This window comes from Leptopilina heterotoma, unplaced genomic scaffold (assembly GCF_015476425.1).
Source record: "Leptopilina heterotoma isolate Lh14 unplaced genomic scaffold, ASM1547642v1 Lhet_38, whole genome shotgun sequence".
NCBI lineage: Eukaryota > Metazoa > Arthropoda > Insecta > Hymenoptera > Figitidae > Leptopilina > Leptopilina heterotoma.
The window spans coordinates 2,678,791-2,697,796 of NW_025111054.1; the positions used below are offsets into that span (position 1 = coordinate 2,678,791).

The 19,006-nt window shown below is 30.6% G+C and overlaps 3 protein-coding genes across 6 annotated transcripts in view; 1 reads left to right on the plus strand and 2 right to left on the minus strand.

Annotated features, from left to right (window-relative positions):
- LOC122505899 (papilin) overlaps window positions 1–7,664 on the plus strand; it is a 136,918-nt gene extending 129,254 nt beyond the window's left edge. For 2 of the 4 annotated variants that reach the window (XM_043617771.1, XM_043617773.1), the window contains 11 exons: window positions 9–179; window positions 336–737; window positions 945–1,157; window positions 1,369–1,536; window positions 1,819–2,061; window positions 2,140–2,462; window positions 2,567–2,717; window positions 3,323–3,817; window positions 6,786–6,941; window positions 7,032–7,145; window positions 7,220–7,664. In XM_043617771.1, the coding sequence (XP_043473706.1) occupies window positions 9–179; window positions 336–737; window positions 945–1,157; window positions 1,369–1,536; window positions 1,819–2,061; window positions 2,140–2,462; window positions 2,567–2,717; window positions 3,323–3,817; window positions 6,786–6,941; window positions 7,032–7,145; window positions 7,220–7,416 (2,633 nt within the window). In that variant the 3' untranslated portion in view covers window positions 7,417–7,664. The remainder of the gene's footprint in view (window positions 1–8; window positions 180–335; window positions 738–944; window positions 1,158–1,368; window positions 1,537–1,818; window positions 2,062–2,139; window positions 2,463–2,566; window positions 2,718–3,322; window positions 3,818–6,785; window positions 6,942–7,031; window positions 7,146–7,219) is intronic. The other 2 variants (XM_043617774.1, XM_043617772.1) reach the window with 2 other exon arrangements.
- A 1,505-nt stretch (window positions 7,665–9,169) lies between these two features.
- On the minus strand, window positions 9,170–15,139 carry LOC122505931 (potassium/sodium hyperpolarization-activated cyclic nucleotide-gated channel 2-like). The gene is made up of 4 exons (XM_043617819.1): window positions 15,088–15,139; window positions 14,815–15,007; window positions 12,877–13,100; window positions 9,170–12,142 (listed from the first exon to the last, which is right to left on the minus strand). Exons 1-4 carry the CDS (start codon window positions 15,106–15,108, stop codon window positions 11,837–11,839), a joined length of 744 nt encoding a protein of 247 aa, XP_043473754.1. The 5' UTR covers window positions 15,109–15,139; the 3' UTR covers window positions 9,170–11,836.
- Window positions 15,140–17,631: 2,492 nt separating this feature from the next.
- LOC122505893 lies at window positions 17,632–18,072 on the minus strand. The gene has a single exon (XM_043617761.1). It carries the CDS (start codon window positions 18,070–18,072, stop codon window positions 17,632–17,634), a length of 441 nt encoding a protein of 146 aa, XP_043473696.1.
- Window positions 18,073–19,006: the final 934 nt, after the last annotated feature.

Below are 19,006 nucleotides of genomic sequence, written 5' to 3' on the forward strand. Positions count from 1 at the left end.
ATTACTAGAATTTTGCTTTTTACCTGATGAGCGAGGACCGTGTTCTGACAATCAAGTTAAATGGTTCTACGATTCTCGAATTGGACTTTGCAAAACATTCAGTTATGGTGGTTGTGGCAGCAATGGAAATAATTTCAATTCTCGTGAGGAATGTGAATATAGATGTGGCGAAGTTCAGGGTAACGATCTTAAAAATGATTTTAAGGTCTTGTTATTCAGTGTGACGTATTTTCATAGTAAAGTATATGGGGCATGTGACCCCACTGAATAACATGATCTTAAATTAAATTTTTTGTGAATTCGTAAAATTGATTTTCTGAAATTTTCATTTTCAGACCCATGTACATTACCTGTTCTCGTCGGTCCTTGTAATGGATCTGTTACTCAATATTATTACGATAGAAGGTATGATGGCTGCTTCCCATTCGACTACAGTGGTTGCCAGGGAAACAAAAATCGCTTCCAAGATTTGGAAACATGTAGTGAAAGATGTGTCAGACAACACGAAGTTGAAATTCAACGGGATACAACTCCTCACGCTGATTATGAATCACCGAGTGTAATTTGTTCCGCTCCTGTTGATGCTGGTCCTTGTAACAAACAAATCACGTCCTATTTTTATAATGTCGATGCTAGAAGTTGTCAGGCTTTCATCTATGGCGGATGTGAAGGAAATGCCAATAGATTCCAGACACAAGAACAATGTGAACGTCTTTGCGGTACTTTCCATAAGCAAGGTGAGAATAAATAAAGAAAAATAAATTTTATAGTAAAAATTTAACGATAGTCCTTATATGAAAAGAGTAGATATGCAAATTAGGTAAAGGAAGACATCCGTTACCGCCTGAGTAACGTTTCAAGTTTCATACTTTTATCAATAGTCTTCCATGCGATGAAAGGAGAAAAAAATATTAATAATAATTTTAATAATTTGTTTTTTACAGATATTTGTAATTTATCGGTCGATCCTGGTCCTTGTAGAGGAGCGTTCACCAAATTCTTTTACGATAGATCGTCTCGAACTTGTCAAGAATTCGTCTACGGTGGTTGTGATGGCAATGCTAATCGATTTAGTACTGTTCCTGAATGCGAATCGGTCTGCATTCATCATGAAGAACCAACATCAAGTGGAAATGAAACTTCCGTCTCTCATCATGGTAAGAAACTAAACTTACTAACTCAACGTTAGATGACAAATTTTAATTCTACTCCTTTCATCTACAACAGTATTCATATCGAAAAATCTTTCATTGGTAAATTTTCCTAATGATTCAAAACCTTAAAAAACTTTCAATTAAAGCCCCTTGAATTTTTATTGAATGAAAATTTTAAATTTGACTTCAATGAACTGGTTTTTCTGGTACTTAGAAATCTGCAGAGAACCAGTTGATACAGGTTATTGCACTACTGGATATTATAAACGATTCCATTATGTCGAGGAATTTCAAACGTGCAGATCCTTTATTTACACCGGTTGTGGTGGTAATCGTAACAATTTCAAGACCTTTGAGTCCTGCATTGCCACTTGTTTTAGATGTAAGTGACGGTTTCGGAATCCGTTACTCAATTTATGCGTTTTTCAGAAAAATAAATCTTGCTACAATATTTTTGCAAAATCAAAAATGTATATACATTCCGCTAATTATGCTTATCCCGCTGTATATTTATCGCTGAAATTTTACTTTTATAGCAAAAAATAATTCGATTTATGTATCGAAATTGAATATTACTTTTTTCTTCTATGCGTTCGAATTTTGAGAATTCTTAAATTTATTTTTCTCTAATGAAGGTTTAAAAATATTTCAATTTTTAATCTAGCAAATGAAATTGACGTTGGTGGACCAAACGAATCAAAAGACCCATGTGAAGAAGTGAAAGATGAATGTAGACAGATTCGGTGTCCTTACGGCAAGGAAGCCTTTGTTGATGATCAAGATTGTGAACGCTGTCGATGTGTTGATCCATGCGGCTCTCTCTCTTGTCCAGATGGAACCAAGTGCACCATTATTTTTGATAATAATAATGATGATGATACAACTTATAGAGGAGTTTGTAGAAATGGTAAATAAATTGATTGGAGAGAGTTTAATTTTTTCTTCGTTCAGGAGAATAAATCGATGTTATTTATTTATATTACAGCAGTGAACCCTGGTCGATGTCCCACTGTATCCAATAGTACAAGATGTGAGCAGGAGTGTTTAACCGACGCGGATTGTTCAAACGATCGAAAATGTTGCGATAATGGTTGTGGCACTTCTTGCTTGGACCCAGCATCCGAGGAGCCTTACACGCCTATTCCAATTGTAAATGTTACAGCTCCGACTTATGGAGCAGAACCTGCTGCCATTGAACAACCAGATGATCCTCAAGTTTCAGCAGAAGAAGGTTTCTTTGTGACAATGAAGTGTATAGCAACTGGTTCACCGAGACCAACAATTAGCTGGAGAAAAGATACTGAACTGGTATTTATAATTTTTAATAGACTTTACACTTGTTTTAGTCTAAAATTATCCACTCTAATATGTTTTCCTTGAATGAATTAAAGACTTTATCTATTTATATCTAGATAAATGCAACAGAGAAGAGACGACGAATTTTAAATGACGGATCCTTACAAATCATCAATCTGTACACATATGATAGAGGTACCTATATATGTACTGCTGACAACGGTCTTGGACCACCAGTTAGAATTGAATATCAACTACAAGTAACCGGTAAGTCGAAAACTAAAAATAAAGTCCTTTATATTAATATAATCGATAATTGGTGATGGGTTTAACTAAAAGCACTGCATTCTTAAAGTACGTTTAGTAATAAACTTTTAAAAACGGTGTAGAATATTTATTAACAGTAATGTTGGTTAGCTTTGTTATTTAAATTATAAATTACTAACAAAATAATATGAAAGTATTATAATTATCTTAGGTACAGAATGAATATAACATTTAATAAACTTGCATATTGGGGTGAAAAGTGAAAAGGTTTATGACTAACATTTCGTTTTGCCTCGTATGTCCTATTGGGATCGGCTAAACTGCAATACGCTACCTGGTGGGGACTTATTCTCTTCCTCCATTTTCCTTTCTTGTTTCGCTTTTCAATCAACATAAAGAGAAGAAAAGACAAAATAGAGGAAGAGAATAAATTAAAGTTTTTACCGATCCCAATAGCTATGCAACCAAAAATCAATTTAAAAACAAATGTTATTATAAATAGTTTTACTTTTTTGGGAGTAATGTAAAACAACTAAAACTAAGGTTTTGGCTTGGTGAACTCTAATTTTATGCAACTTGCATGTTATTTGTCTTGCAAACTCCAGAACCACACAATCGTTCCGCTGATATTGTTGGTGAACCTACCGCGTCCGTCACTGTGACGATTAATTCACCGACAACCCTTTATTGCTATGCGATGGGTTGGCCGAGACCTTTTGTAACCTGGTGGCGGGGAGACCGCATGCTGCCTCTATCTTCAGAAGACTATGAACAAGATTCAGACTATACTCTCCTTATTAGATCAGTTACCATTAGTAACTTGGGGGTCTACGAGTGTCAAGCTTACAATGGAATCGAGAGACCAGCTTCGTGGTCCGTGACCCTATTCGCCTTGGGACCAGTTCACAATGTTTCTAGTCCTTATATTATTCCACCTCCAGAGAGACCCTACATTCCAAGACCCAATTATCCATTTAGACCCCAAAGAACTCAAGTTTCTGACTACCAAACACGTGCACCTATTTATCGCAGACCTGACTATCATGTCCCTGGGGTTGTTCCCCTTGATCCGAGTCAGAATGAGACATCTCGGTATCAAGGTGAGGCATATAATATAACATTATTTTCGAGTATGATTCAATATCCAAAATTTTGAGAGAACATTTCATTGAGTACGCGAATATTATAAATTCTCAAAATATCGACTGTTTATAGATAAAATCGAATAACTCGGGTAAATCTTAATAGATTTTGCTCAATTTTTTTTTGTTGGATAAAGAATGATAAAAGAAAGAATTTTGTTAAGTTTATTTAATGTTTTTGATACTTTTATAGAATTTAAACAAACAAAACTAAAAAAATTAGATTTTTTGAAATTAAGACAAACGTAGAAATTAAACTACTTAACGGATTTGTAAAATATTCTGGAATGTTATTAATTAGGTTAAAATCTCGATATACATTTCAGGAAATTTTAATACATTACGTATTTTTGGAAATATTTGGATTTTTCTCAATAAAATTGGATTCTTTGACATTTAGACAAACGTAGAAATTAAACTAACTAATGAATTTTTAAAATACTCTGGAATATAATTAATTGTCTTAAATAGAAATTTTTTATTCAGACGAATAATTAGAATTAATTTTTTGCTTATGTTGATCATGTAATTAAATTAAATTTTTGTTATAATTCATAATATAACGTGAAACATTCATTCAATTCGGAAATTTATTGGTAATATTAATAAAATCAATCAAAATATTAAAACTTTAGTTATAAATTTTACTTAGTAAACTTTTATTTAACAATTATAACAACTTTTACTTGGCGGAACTTTTTGCATCAAAGATGTTTTTGTTGGGATATTGAATTTAATGTCATATTTCAAAAACTCAAAATGTTGGACAAAAATAAATTTTTTTTTAAATTTTGATTGCACAATTTTTACAAATTTTTTTAACTAAAATATTATTTATAATTTTTTTTTCAAAATTTGCATTGAATAGATTTTTTTACGATTTTGTTCTTTGGATATTGAATGCCACTCTCTCATCTTATTTTTCATCCTTTAACATTTTCTTAAGCATATCACCGCATGTTTGGCATAAGTATTATAACTGCTTAACTTTTTTTTAAATAAATAATGCTTTTAAAAAATAATTTATTAATTTTATCATTAGCAAGTATAGTTTTTAAAGGTAATTATACAATTTCAATTTGAAATGTTACGTTAAAAAAATAAAGGGGGCATTGTACGCGAAACGGACCAACCTGAAATTTCTAATGGAAAATACATGTCTTTTAAATTTTAGCTATTTTCATTATAATGCATGAAATAAAAAAATTGCAGCACTTTTATAGTAAATTTCATTGTCTTTAATTTGGTTATTTTTAATTTTAAAAATTGTTTAAATTTTCATTGAAAAAAAAGAAAAGAAAGTTTTGTTTTTATTTTTAAAAATTTTCGACAATTTAAAAATTTTTGCAAATGTCTTAAAAAATAGTTTAAAAAATGTAGATTATATGTGCCAAAGAACAGAATGGCATCTTATATGGTTTCAGGGTGGCTACATGTCAGTAAAATCTCAATTTTTTGTCAGGGAAATTTAGAAAATTGAGATTTTTCCACTTATTTTTAAAAATTGCGACTTTTTTGACTTTTTTTCCAAATATTACAACAAAATATCATATTTTTTTAGTATTAAATCTAACTCATTTCGATTTTTAAAGTGCAAAAAATAACTATAAACAAATCTTTCAAAAATTATTTTTGAATCATTTTTCTATTTAAATTTTCGAAATATACAATTATTAAAAAGATTTTGAATAAATTGAAATTTTTGTAACATTTAATTCAAAATAATTAATTTTTTAAAAATATTTTGTTAGAATTTTTGAAAATCAACTTTTGAAGAACTTTAATTGTATATTTTCAAAATAATTGAATTATCAACAATTTTAATTAAAAACCTTTAAACGTAAAGTTAAAAATAAAACTTAATGAAAATTAGCTTCTAATTTTTTAAAATTTAGTATTTTCAATACTTTCAATTATATATTTCCGAATTCTAATACATACAAAAAATAATAACATTTTAGAATTATTTTTAACATTTTGGAGAAAAAAATCGTGTTCAAAATATTTAATTAAAATTCATCAAGAAATTAATTAGTTCTTATTAAATATTACAGAAACTCTTTTAAGGAATTCAATTGTTTTCGAAAAATTCCATTAAAATATTTTTTAAAACTACCTAATATTAATTCTTAGAATTTTTTTATCATAATTTTTTAAGATTTAATTATCTTTGAATAAAGCAAATAAAAATTTACTTTTTTGGACTTATTAAAATTTCGGAGAAATCATGATCATATTTATAATTAAAATTATTATAAAAAATTGAATTTTCGTATTTTTAAATAATTTAATTCTCGAAGAACTTTCTTAAAAAGTATTTAAAATAATTGATTTAGAGATAAAGTTTAGTTGGAAATTAGAGAAAATAATTGAATTCAGGAAGGGGTTATTACTGTAATTTTTAGAAATGATTAAATTTTAAAAATTTTAATCACGACCACGACTTTTTAAATTAAATAACTTTTAAACCACACAAGATGACAATCTGTCCTTTGGCACATATAATCTATATGTTTTTTTATTTACAAACTATTTTTTAAGACATTTTAATGAAAATAGCAACATTTTAAGAAATAAGTGTTTTCCGTAGAAATTTCAGGTTTGTACTTTTCACTTAAAATGACTCAAAAGTAACTTTGTATTACAAAAGTTGAATTTACTTAAATAGATATTATTGCATTCCAAATAATTAAAAAAAATTACATAAAAAATAAGTTAAAGCTTAATTTTTTTATTTTATTACTACTTAGAGCAAATTATTGAAAACTCAAAATTCACTGTTTAAAAAATTATTTTGCTTTTTTTAATAATGTACAAAAATAAATTTTTCAAAATATTGTTATCCATAAATACGGGCCTTTTATTTTATCTCTTTCTAGCTTATACTTGTATGCATTTTTTAATTTACTTTTTTATGCTTTAAAAGTTCCGTTGAAAGTCAACGTTTCTGTGGAACAAGAGCAATGGCCAGAAGGAAGTGACATAACCATTTCCTGTCACGTGGACGGGTATCCTATTGAAAAAGTTCAATGGTACAAGGATGAAGTGCCCCTTGAAACTAATAATCACATCAGAGTTTCTGGTAAATAACAAAAAAGAAATCTTTAAATTAGTTTCACACCTAACAAAGTTATATTTCCTCAAACTAAAAAAATTGTTTTTCTTATCATAGATGCCAACAAGTTGGAAATTTTCGACTCGAACAAAAACGATTCTGGACAATATCGATGTGAAGCTACTAATCAATTTTCAAGTAGCACTCAAAGTGTAAACATAAATGTTGATGGTGAGTATAGACTTTTACATGTTAAAAAATTAAAATTAAAAAAAAAAAATTTTTTAATCTTTTTCAATTTTTAGGAATTTTTATTCATCCAAACTGCAAGGATAACGACTTTTTCGCCAAATGTGAGCTAATCGTACAAGCGAATTACTGTCATCATAAATATTATGCCAAATTTTGTTGCCGATCGTGTACAAAAGCCGGCAAATTGCCAGTGAGAGGGTCTCATTTGGAAAGAAGAAGAAGAAGAAGAGCTCCCTCTTTGATCTACTAAAAATCTTTTTGAATCAATTCTCGATCGTTCGGATCAATGGAACGTAATTATGAAACCGTATATTAAAATTGATTCATAAATTTCATAAATTAAGCGTCATTACAAAAAAGAAAGCGATAGTTAAATTTCTTCCACTGCGCCGAACGCGTCGAAAAATCGAGTCTTGTTCACTGCCAAAGCCTTAGAACGTCTATACATAGATAGCGATAGATAACTAAAAAAAATAAATCTTTTCTAGCGCGTCATTATATTTCTTTTAATTTCGTGTTTTTTTCGATACAACGATCAAAAAAAGCGCAGGTTCCATGTATATACGATCTGAAGCTAAAATCCTAGTCCGACGGAGCCATTATTGAAAGATGTATTTAAAATGACGCCTCGAATGTCACTCTACACTTTCATAAGACGATTCGCGACTTCGTCGATCTCAGTCATCTTTGATTGACTAAAAAAAGTAAAAAAGAAATAGAATTTAATATTTTTATTTGTTTTTACTTTAGTTTTTGTCAATCGAAACCACTAGATATTGATGTAAGAGTAAATGTAACGTTCAAAATTGTTGAACATTGTTTCTAGTTAGCTTGTGATTAATTTTCAAACAAGACAAATAATCTTTTTTCTTTTTATACATTTATTACTAAAAAGATATTTTTTTGCAGTTCAATTTGATTATATTAGATTTTTAAAGAATATGTTTATTACTTTTGTTGTCATCTTAAGGTTTTGTAAAAGTACTTTGACTCTGAATTTTTCTAAATTTTTATCTATTACATTTTTGTATTCATCAGAAATCTAATATTTCAAAAAAAAATTTTAAAATGATTGATAATAAAATGATTAATTTTTTTTATTAGTAATAGCGACGATACACAGTGGGGCCAAATGTACTGATTTGTGTCAAAATCTGTCTAGAGGTCACATCTTTCATTCAAATTAAACAAAAAAATTTTTTAAATCTTCGTTACGGAATTCTCTATCGATTCTTCGATGCCGATTTTTTAATTTTTGTTTATTTACATTAGAAATAATATTTTAGTATTCCTGTAGTAAAAAATTTTATAAAATTACCCTTTTATTAAGTAAACAATATTTAACAATTGTTTAAACAAATTAATTATGTTTTTTGGTAAATTTCATTTTAAAAAATTAAAAAAAAAATTTTTTAATTTCGATGTTTTTAAATCCCAATTTAAATTTTACTCTTATTAATTATCTAGTATGTAACAAAAAATGTAAAAATTAAAAAAAATGAAATTTTTATTATTAAGGCCACTCTCATTTTTTTAAAATAATAAAAATAATTTGTTTAAACAATTTTGAAATTAGATATAAGGAAGTTCTTTTCATACCTATATATTCTTACAATTTCTTAATATAAATGTTTTTGAAATCAAAGTAAAATGTAAATTAATATCCTGATTCTATTACAAATTAAAAATATTAATAATTTTTGTTTAAATAATTATAAAAATTATCATTTTCAAGCCACAATTTTGAGTTTTGTTCAATTAAATAGAAAAAAAAATTGAAATTACAATTTTTTAAAATAAAATTTAACAAACATCACAATTAATTTGCTTGAACAATTGTTAAATATTTACACAATACCCTTTATTTTTAATTATATTTAATTACTTCCTGCGTAAAATGTTGAAAAATGTAAAAAAAACTAAAATTTTGTTGGTTAATGTTTAAAAAAAATTTACAAATAACAATAAAAAATACTAATAAATACTAATAAATAATACTAAAATATGGTTTCTAATGTACTTAAAAATTTTTTAAATGTTAAAAACATTATTTTATAGCAACATATCGATTTTTTCATACTTTGTTTTAAACAAATAAATACAAATAAACAAGAATTAAAAAAATCGGCATCGAGGAATCTATGGAGAATTTAGTAACGTAAATTTTTAAAGAAATTTGGTTTAATTTAAATGAAACTTGTGACCTCTAAAATGATTTTGACACAAAAAGTACATTGGACCCCACTGTGCGACACTAGTAATTTATAAAAATTTCCAAACTTTGTCACTTGATGAAATTAAAATTATATTTTAATTTACTTGTAATTACTGCAAATACTCATATGAATAAATCTCCAACAATTGTCACCAGAAGAACGTTAGATTTCTCTTATAAAAATTTTATAAGTCCGCCAAGTCTTGAAAATGCAACATTTTTTATTTAGCTGAGACAAAAATAAAAACCTGAATAAAATGGTGCACAGCGTTGCATTTTCAAAATAGACACAGCGTTTTTTAGTGTACAGTTTGTATTTTATACACAGTGTTTACAAAGAAGAAGCCTTTAAGAGAGTATTTTAATGTTTCACGTATTTTTTTCATACTGCTTTATAGGATATTTTCCATTAAATAAATCAATAATATCTAGCTAGCTAAATATTTAAATATATTTTTACATATCCTAGTTGTTAATGAAACTTATTAAACTAAATGAACATTGAATTTAGGAATTTAGAAAAAAGTTTTATTTATCAAGAGTCGGAAATTAAAAGAAAATATTAAAACTTTTAGAAAGATAAGCAAAATCATATCATTCTTATAGAAAATTAAGTATTATTTTTGTTAATTCAAATACAATGTAAAAATATATTAAAAAATTTTTACATAGACATCAATTGTAACAAAAAGCAGTATGAAAAGGTTTTTAAGACATTAAAATACTCACTTAATTTTTATAAAGCATCATTAAATTTTAGTGTTTAATCGAAAAAATTTATTTTATTAAAAATAGACAAGTAACATTAACGCTAAGTTATGTTTCCCGAGAACTGTAAATCTTTTCTTTAAAAATTTTTTTTACTCTTTTTTACTATTATTTTAGTGTTTTACTTTTTATGAAACGTACTTTTTTCAAAAAGACGTTACCCTTACTTTAAAAGTGTTAAAAGAAACTCTTTAGAATATTTTGTCTAAAATGAAACTATAAAAATGAGACATTCTGGTTTTAACAACGTTAAAGTTTTTGTTTCTCTAAGTTAGTATAATTTGTAGTTATTGACATAAATCATGAATCATGTGCCTTATTAGATGTTGTAAAAGTGTTTTTATAAAGTGTGTTCGAATCAAAGATTTTCTCAACAGAAATTGTTGAATTAAAATTTTATAAAAAATTTGTAAAGAAAAAAGAAATATTCTTATGGAAAAGATTTTAATGGACAATTTTTTTATGATTCCTTTTATGCTCTTGTAATTAAAATTTCACTGATGGTAGAAAAAAATTGTAATGCTATTTGATAAATATGTTTAAACTTATTACACTTATTTTTACTTTAGTTTTAAAATATGTTTTGTATTTTTATTAAAAATTCGAGCACTCTTTTTGTCAACAAAGATTATTATATATGTATATCTATATCGTTTCAAATGTGTCAGACTTTATGTCAATTGTACATAATCAACAAATAAGCAATCAAAGTCCATTTTTATATTTTGTCAAAGTTGAAACATTTCAAGGTACCTAATTTTATCAACATTATTAAAACTTAAGTGAGTTTAAGTTATCGATATGTCTGCAAATTCAATTTCTTAAAACATTTACATCAAAATTCGTAAATATAAAATTATATCTAAAAACTGTCATATCTAAAATTTTATATTAAAAAGCATTCACACTTTTATAATATTTGTAAATTGTTTTTATAAAATTGTGGTGAAAAAACCTTATGTAATTCTTTGTCTCATATTGATCGCTATTCATATTATAAATGCTTAACGTTTACGAAATGAAATATGAAGTGAAAACTTGAAATCGAATATCATATATCAGTAATTAATGAAATCTATACTAAGATGTGTGTGTAAATGATTAAAAAATTTAAAAAGACGAAATTTTTCAGCACATTTTATTCACATTTTTAATCATTAACGAATCATTTTGAATATTATGAGTGACTCGCTTAGAATATTTTTGTTATAGTTTCACATTATATCAATTATAATAGAAGAAATACATAACACCATTATATGAATGAACAAATCTGCGTAGCAGACAGAAAGACTTGGTTTTATTATTAGGTAAAATTATACAAATATTTTAGGCATCTCTTAGACTAGTGAAATATTTCTTTTCTAACCGTCGGTACTGTGGAATACAATATTTTAAAATTTTGTCTCGTGTCATAAATTTTTATAAAAAATAGCAATAATTAAGAAAAATCGTATCTTTAGTAAGTCACTGTTAAACGTGCAAAACTGACGCACTAGGAAATGTAATTGTAACTGTAAGTATTTTTTAGAAATAAGAATATATATATACGGATTATATACGATTTTAAGAACAAGAGTTTAGATATCGACGAATGCCATAATACGAATATTGTATGGACAATAATAATATTTAAGGTCCTTAAATATATATATGATTGAAACTATAAAAATTGTTGAAACTAATTTTAGTTAAAGTTAAACCTTACATTTTTAGATAGTGCTTCTTTAGAATTAGAAGGAACATTAATTGATTCCATTAAAAAGCGTTTATGCTGCTCTTCAATTAGCATTGTTCTCTCTATTCTTTCTGTAGCTATTCTCTCAATTTTAGCAAATAACTCGCTATGGATGGCAATCACTTTTCGAAAATCGGTTCTATCTAAACGATATACTTCACATACATCGACTGCAATAACACTTGCGACTCTCTTTTGATCTTGGACTAATAGAGCTATTTCTCCAAAATGAGCACCATCTTCCAAATGACAAATCTGAATTGTAAAAATAAGTTATTTAGTAGTTTTAGCGTTAAGGAAATAATTTTTTGTTATACTATTCAGTTTTTTTATTTTTATTTATTCTATTTTTATTTATTCTATTTTTATTTATTCTATTTTTATTTATTCTATATAATTTGGGTTTGTCACAAATTAAAAAGCATGAAACACAAGATTTTTAAAGATTTATAAGAGTTTATTATTAAATTTATTTATAAGCTTTTATTTAATCGTCAGTGCGAAATCAGAGGAATGGGGAAACGCATTTGTGGTAAATGAAATAACAAAGAATCAAGTTTAATTTAATGTGTAAATTTATTTTGTATATCAAACAATGAAGATGGATCAGAAAATCAAACACTTCTTAGATGAAATATGGCTGAGGTAAAAACAGCACAACAAACATTTCTTAAATGAAACGTAAAATTGATAATTCAGCAGAGCCGTATTACCTCGTCGCCTTATTTGAACAGATTCAGTGTTGGTTATCTTAAGAAAAAAAGGAGAGGTTTTATCAGCAGCAGGGGACCGAAGCCCAGCTCTTAAGAGCAATCAAAATTACAAGCAGCAGAAACATACCAAATTATTATTCTTCTTCTGTTAGCACTCCACGATCAAAAACATCAGAAATTATAAGCAAGCGGTACAAATTATAGGTATTTTTGTATTACACAGGATATTTTTCCATGTTCAGAATTTAAAAAATATGGTTCAATATTAACACATACCTCTTTTCCAGCGGGAGTTAAAACAGCAACCGTGCCTCGTGCAAGGATGTACATACAGTCACCACGAGTCCCAGCCTTCACAATGACATCACTTTTTAAATGTATCTCAGGTTTTAAAACAGCAGCAATTAATGTCAACATTTTTTTTGGAAGATTATGGAATATAGTCACATTTTCAATAAGCCGTCGACAAGAATGCAAATTAATTTCATCACAAAGCTCATCTAAGAAAATGAGATATTTAATAATAAACAAATATTTTATAAGCTGTTGCACTAATATTACAGATCCTGAAGTTGGTGTAACAACTTTGTCAAATACAAAAGCTTTCCCTAATTAAAATTACTTAAATGATAAACTTCTAAATTATAAATGCACAAACTCATTTCTTTCCTGGTATCTATATTGGATTACTCATAAGTTATATTAAAATTGAATTAACTTTTAAATGGTATTAATGATCTAATAGACCGCTGGCAAACTTTTCTTAACTTATAAATTTTTCTAATGTATAATAGGATCCGGAGCTTTAAATTTTACGAAAATCTGTTAAGTTACAATTTTTACAAACTTTTAGATTCGATAAATTCTACTAAAGCGGACAATTCGTAATAATGTCGCTTCGAACAAATAAAAATTCTCAAGAATGACAATCCCTTCAAATGTTAGTTCGTGAAAATAGAATTTCATTATTAATAGGTACTGTTTGATTAATTAACTTTGCCTAAAGTTAACAATTCGGCCAAATGCAGTTCTGTTAAATGTAATTTAGGTAATATTGGGTTATTGGGTCCTAAGACTACCTTCCTGCTTTTCTCTTGATTGGTAAGGAATGTGTCCAGGGTTTTCTGTATTTCTACAGCTTTGGTAAGGTAATTCAGGTCACGGATCCTCAGTGTCTAGCACCTTGCCCATGGCCTTTTTTAAAGGTCTTTCATCCCACCTCTTCTTTTTTAATGTTTTGTCAACTCTGGACTACTAGGACTTCTACTTCCCCTTAATCTCCATATAACTTATTTCGAAGTTAATTTAAATAATAAATGCAACTGTGAACTGAAGCACAATCTTGTTATGACTAGCGCCTGAACCCTCTTACTTAATAAAAAATTGCGGAATAATAACTCTTTATAGAGATCTTTCTTAACCCTTCATGGGTTAACTTCATGGGTTAACTTCATGTACCCTGAGATCAAGAAAGGTCTCCATATCATCGCTATAGAGGAGAGAGACGTATCTCTATTCATATAGGACGGTGAGCGGAAAAAATGTTCATGGTGTTTGACAATGCTGAGGTACCCACAGTCGTCATAAACGTAATTTCTACTTGCAAGCCCTCCTCTTTACTTCCGAGGTTAGACTCATGGAGAAGAAAACGAAAGCAGCACGCTTATTCGTGAGTAGGTGATCTTTCACTTTAAGGAAAAAAATAAAATAGGGTTTTAAATTAAAACAAAATTAAACAATATTGATAGAAAAAGTGTGTTGCTCCCTTGACGATTTCAGATAGCTGAATAGAGTAACTATAATGTGATCAATTCGATCGTATATATTAACTTGAGTACTATATGAAGACACTGAAAAGTCATATGTTCCTAAAGTTACAAATATATTAAATCTTTAATTATATCCTAACTTATTGATACTCAAATAAACTTTGAAATTTTAAAAATTGTTTTCTTACCAGTAAATTTTGAAAAAATTTCACTTTGTCGAAAATAATTACTTTGATAACGATATTTATAATAAGCCAAAATTCTTTTTTTTATATAAATGGAAAGATGCTTTTGATTTGTATACGTAACAACTTGATTAATTATTTCTGAGGCCTTAGATTTTGTTGAATTTCTCTCATTTCGCATATGAAAAATTAATACTAACAAAAAAATATTTATTAGTAAAAAGAAATTGAGTATTAATTGAATTAAAATGTATATTTACCTATTACATAGCACTCAAACAGTCTTCCAATTATCATTAAAATTGTAGAAATTATTAGATACGTTTCAGATTTTGGCTCTATTACACCATGTCCACTTCCGGTAAAATTATCTAAAACTATGTAAAGGGCACTGCGGAAATAATCAAGAGCTTCATTTCCTTCCACTTGAGATAACCATAGATCACTATATTTCTGAAAAATTATACTATGACAAATTTATACCATTTAGAAAAACAAAAATTATATTCAACGATTCTTGTCTTTTATATTACCGTATCAGGAAAGGCTTTCATTATAAATACAGGAATAGCATAACACAAACAAGTAGTCCAGTAAATAATAAATAAGAAAAGTAATAGAGTTGTAAAAATTTGATATATAAAATGTGAGATGTTAAAATTCTGAAACATAAAATAAAGAATATATATATATATATATATATATATATATATATATATATATATAATTGATCAATATTTTTAAAAAAGTAAAGATTATTAGAATAAAAAATACTAGCCCTAAGGGCTTCATGATCTAGCCATTAGATGGATGGTTTGATTGATACTTTCCAGTAGAAAACACAATTTAAACAAGTCTACAAGAATTCGTCACTTAATTTATTTCATTGAAACTGTATACATAATTAATATTTCTATTTTGTTAAGGTAAAGTTGAGTATTGAATTTAAATATTGCCGGTTCTCGATTAGTCGCCAATTGCGAATTTTGGACAAGTTTGAGGGTGAGATTTGCAGGTATGACCATAGGGACTGACCGAGAGAGGAGAGCATTGCTGAGTACAGGCGAACTAGGGCCAGTCCACTTTTCGACTTGAAGAAAGACACATCTCTTTTCATTATTTTCAGTTCGATTATTATTTTGAGTTTTAGAGTAATAGAGTTTAATTAAATAATAGTATTATTGGATTTAGTTTCTTTATTAATTTCGTGTTTGTGTCGTGGAGTCTTGTAGCCGAAATTATTGTTCGAGACCTGAGGAGCAATGAGGTTATCATTATAAGTTTTGAACCGTCGTTTTCTGTCGTCGTCGATTTATTAATCGATCAAGCGAAATATTGAGAAAAATATAAGAATTCGAGGCAACACGTGCTGAGGCGGAAGTGACGTCGCGGCGTGACTTGAGAGTTTACGTGGCTCACATGGGTGTGCGTGTTGGAGCAAAATGGCGTTTTTGTCGTCTTCGCTCAATTTTTATTGTTCTTTTTGAGACCGACGACCAGGCATAAACAGAAATTTATGTTTTAAGTATTAATGAATGAATCGAGGCAAGTTGTTTTCCCTCTTGAGGGTCATCATACTATTAACGGCGATAAACATGGAGTCTTATCGCCGACATTTCGCCAGATTGTTGGAAATACGGGAAGCTAGAGTGATTTGTTCCAGTATTCAAAAGACACCTATCGATGAAGTGATTGTTGAACTTCGTAGCCAGTAGTGTATTCTCAAGGGAACAGCGCAGGTGTTGTGAGAGCGACAATTGCGACTACGCGCTAGAATTTTATTTGGAGAAAGAGTTTTTGTGCCAAGGATGGAAAAATTCGACCTGACCGAGTCTAACAAGACATGGGCTCTGGAAGCATTATCGGACCAAAAAGACCAAAGTATCAGCCAAAGAGATGACACACAAAACCTTCGCGAGGAGACCAAGCTGGTCCGGTAGGAAAGAGGAGAAGAAACGAACTTTGCCGGAGTTCGACGGATGACCCTAGGAGGTTTATGATTTCAAAGGTGATGAGAAAATGAAAAAATCCTGGCTTATTGGAATGAAAGGTTCGGGGTCAAGAAAGACGACAAGGCCACATCGAAGAAAGGCGAGTAGATAGGCGCGGTGAGCGAGGCTGTAAGGATTCTTCTTCGAGACCATTGACGAGACGACCGTAACTACCTGTGGCGAAAACAAAATTGCCCAGTTAGAGCAGCCAAGTACCTCAACGTATCTAGGTCCGGTTCCTAAGGTCATAGAACCGAAAAAGAGCGAAGGGTCGCGAAGAGTGGGGAAGGCGGTAGCGGAATTGTGGGAAACGACAGACGATTTCACCATGGAAGCGACTAAAAAGAGAGACCAGTTGAAGCTGTTGCAGAAGAAGGCACTAGATTACTAGCGCTAGTCTGTAATTAAGCGTGAGGATTACGTCGGAATTAGGGAACCTGTGTTGCCGGATGTTTTAGCGGTGCCTCAGGAATTGGGCATCGACGCCATAAAAAATGGATCAGATCCTGATCCCTTGTCCAAGAAAGCCCTTGTGATGAAATCGGTTGTGCACCGAGTGGTTCACAAACAAAATTTACCAGTCCTGACGATCAAGACCACAGGAACGATGTTTGGAGACCTCGATCCAATCCCGACTGGCCGCGACTTGGACCCCCTTTAGGAACTTGTTTCAACTGCTGAAAGAAGGGTCATCGCCAAAGAAATGGTCTAAATTGGACCACAGATCATCTCAGGAAACTTATCGGGGTGAACAAACTGTATCTTGACGTGGAAATGACATTGTAAGACCTGAGTTGATTTCTGACGCTTCTAAGGACGTATCGGAAAGTGACCTTAAAGCGGACGATGATCAAGAGGTTATGGTACTCACTACAGTGCAGTCTTCCGTCGAGACTGATGATCAAGTGTCTGTTGTTAAGACAGAAAGTGTGGACTGACGTCGATATCTAGGAAAAAACTTGCTAGAAATGTAATAAACGATGACCGTGTGACCGACGAGATCGTAGGACCATCGACCAATCTCCTGTGCGAGCTAACCCACGGAACAACCTAATGGCTTCAAACTTCGTGCGGTGAAGATCCCATTTAGTCGCTGACGCATCTCTTCCGTGCCGCTCTTGTACTGGCCTCTTTATTTCTTGTTCTTACGAGAGTCTTCTTGGCCTCCTCAAGGGCCGACCTGAAGACTCCGCATCTACAGCTGCCTGCGACATGTTTGATGTCAGCTATGTCACCGCACTTTGCTTTGCATAAGAAGCAGCATGGGCTCTTCCTGCAATCTGCCACCTTATGGCCGGCTTCTCCGCACTTAAAGCAAGCAGCCGACTTATCTACTGTTTGACAGTTTCGACCTATATGGCCGTAATCAAGGCACCTATGGCACCTTGTGACCATAACTTTTTTTCTGATCTTGCAGGACACAAAACCAATCTTAACATGCCCAACTTTCTCTAGCTTGTTAGCGTCTTCTTGGCTGGTGTCACCTTCCTGCTTTCTGCTGGTAGCGTAGAGATTTTTCCAGGGCATCCTCAACGTCGTCCTTTTCAGTAAGGGCATCCATATTGCGGATTTCCAGCGCCGTTTGCCGGTCCGCCATCTGCACCTTATCTAAAGTCCAACGCACAATAGGTTCGCGAAAGTCATTCGCAAACGAGACGCATGAGATAGAAAAGGACACAAATATATCTCTGTCTTTTTTTAACTCATGCTTTGCGTTTGCGAACGACTTTCGCGAACCTATTGTGCTTAGGCCTTAAAGCTCCAATTAGCTTTGTCACCTCCTGGGTGAAAGACGCCTTATTTGAAGTTCTTCCAATTTTAATCAGGACGTCTCCCTTTTTGGTGGATAAAGCTCCCACAACCCTTGTCTGACTGGTTTCCAGGTCAGCTTCTTCACGAACCTTCGCACTGCGGCGAATGTCGCTCCTTCAGCTACATTGACAATCATCGTTTGTTGTGGCTATCTCCTCTTTGTTCCGCTCCGCTTTGGTTCTCTTGCCATCTGGAGATGGAGGTTCTTCCTCTTTCTTCTTCTTTAAGCCGTTCGTCCACTGGCCACCGCCCCCGCGCTAGGCGCTTGACGGTCGGAACCAGTGAGGGATTTAGCCGAAGCATTAACCCTCAGGTACTCTTCGTTTTTACAATCGCTCATTTTGGTCTTTCTGTTTAGTTGTACTTTAGTGAAAAGCCCCGCCACCACGGCAAGGTCTACCGAACATATCCATGATGTCAGTCATGTCTGGAAGTGCATAAGCATCCACTAAACCCAGCACATCGATGACATCGACGATGTTCGGTAGTGGACAACCATCGACGGGGCGACGTGATGTATTTAGTTTTTGTTATAAGATCATATTAATTTCCAAATAATAAATAAATCTTTTTCTTACATTAACAGTTAATGAATTATTGATTTTTGACCCTGGCACTTGTTCGATGTGATTGTCAATCTTAGCTGGGG

Bases quoted from the DNA above. Each gene is read 5' to 3' on its own strand.
- LOC122505931 (XM_043617819.1), bottom strand. From the start codon at position 15,108: ATGAAAGCCTTTCCTGATACG. The intron at 13,101-14,814 runs GTAAATATACAT...TCATTTTCTTAG, and splicing joins GTTTGAGTGCTATGTAATAG to ATGAGCTTTGTGATGAAATT. The intron at 12,143-12,876 runs GTATGTGTTAAT...TTTACAATTCAG, and splicing joins TAACTCCCGCTGGAAAAGAG to ATTTGTCATTTGGAAGATGG.
- LOC122505893 (XM_043617761.1), bottom strand. From the start codon at position 18,072: ATGCCCTGGAAAAATCTCTACGCTACCAGCAGAAAGCAGGAAGGTGAC.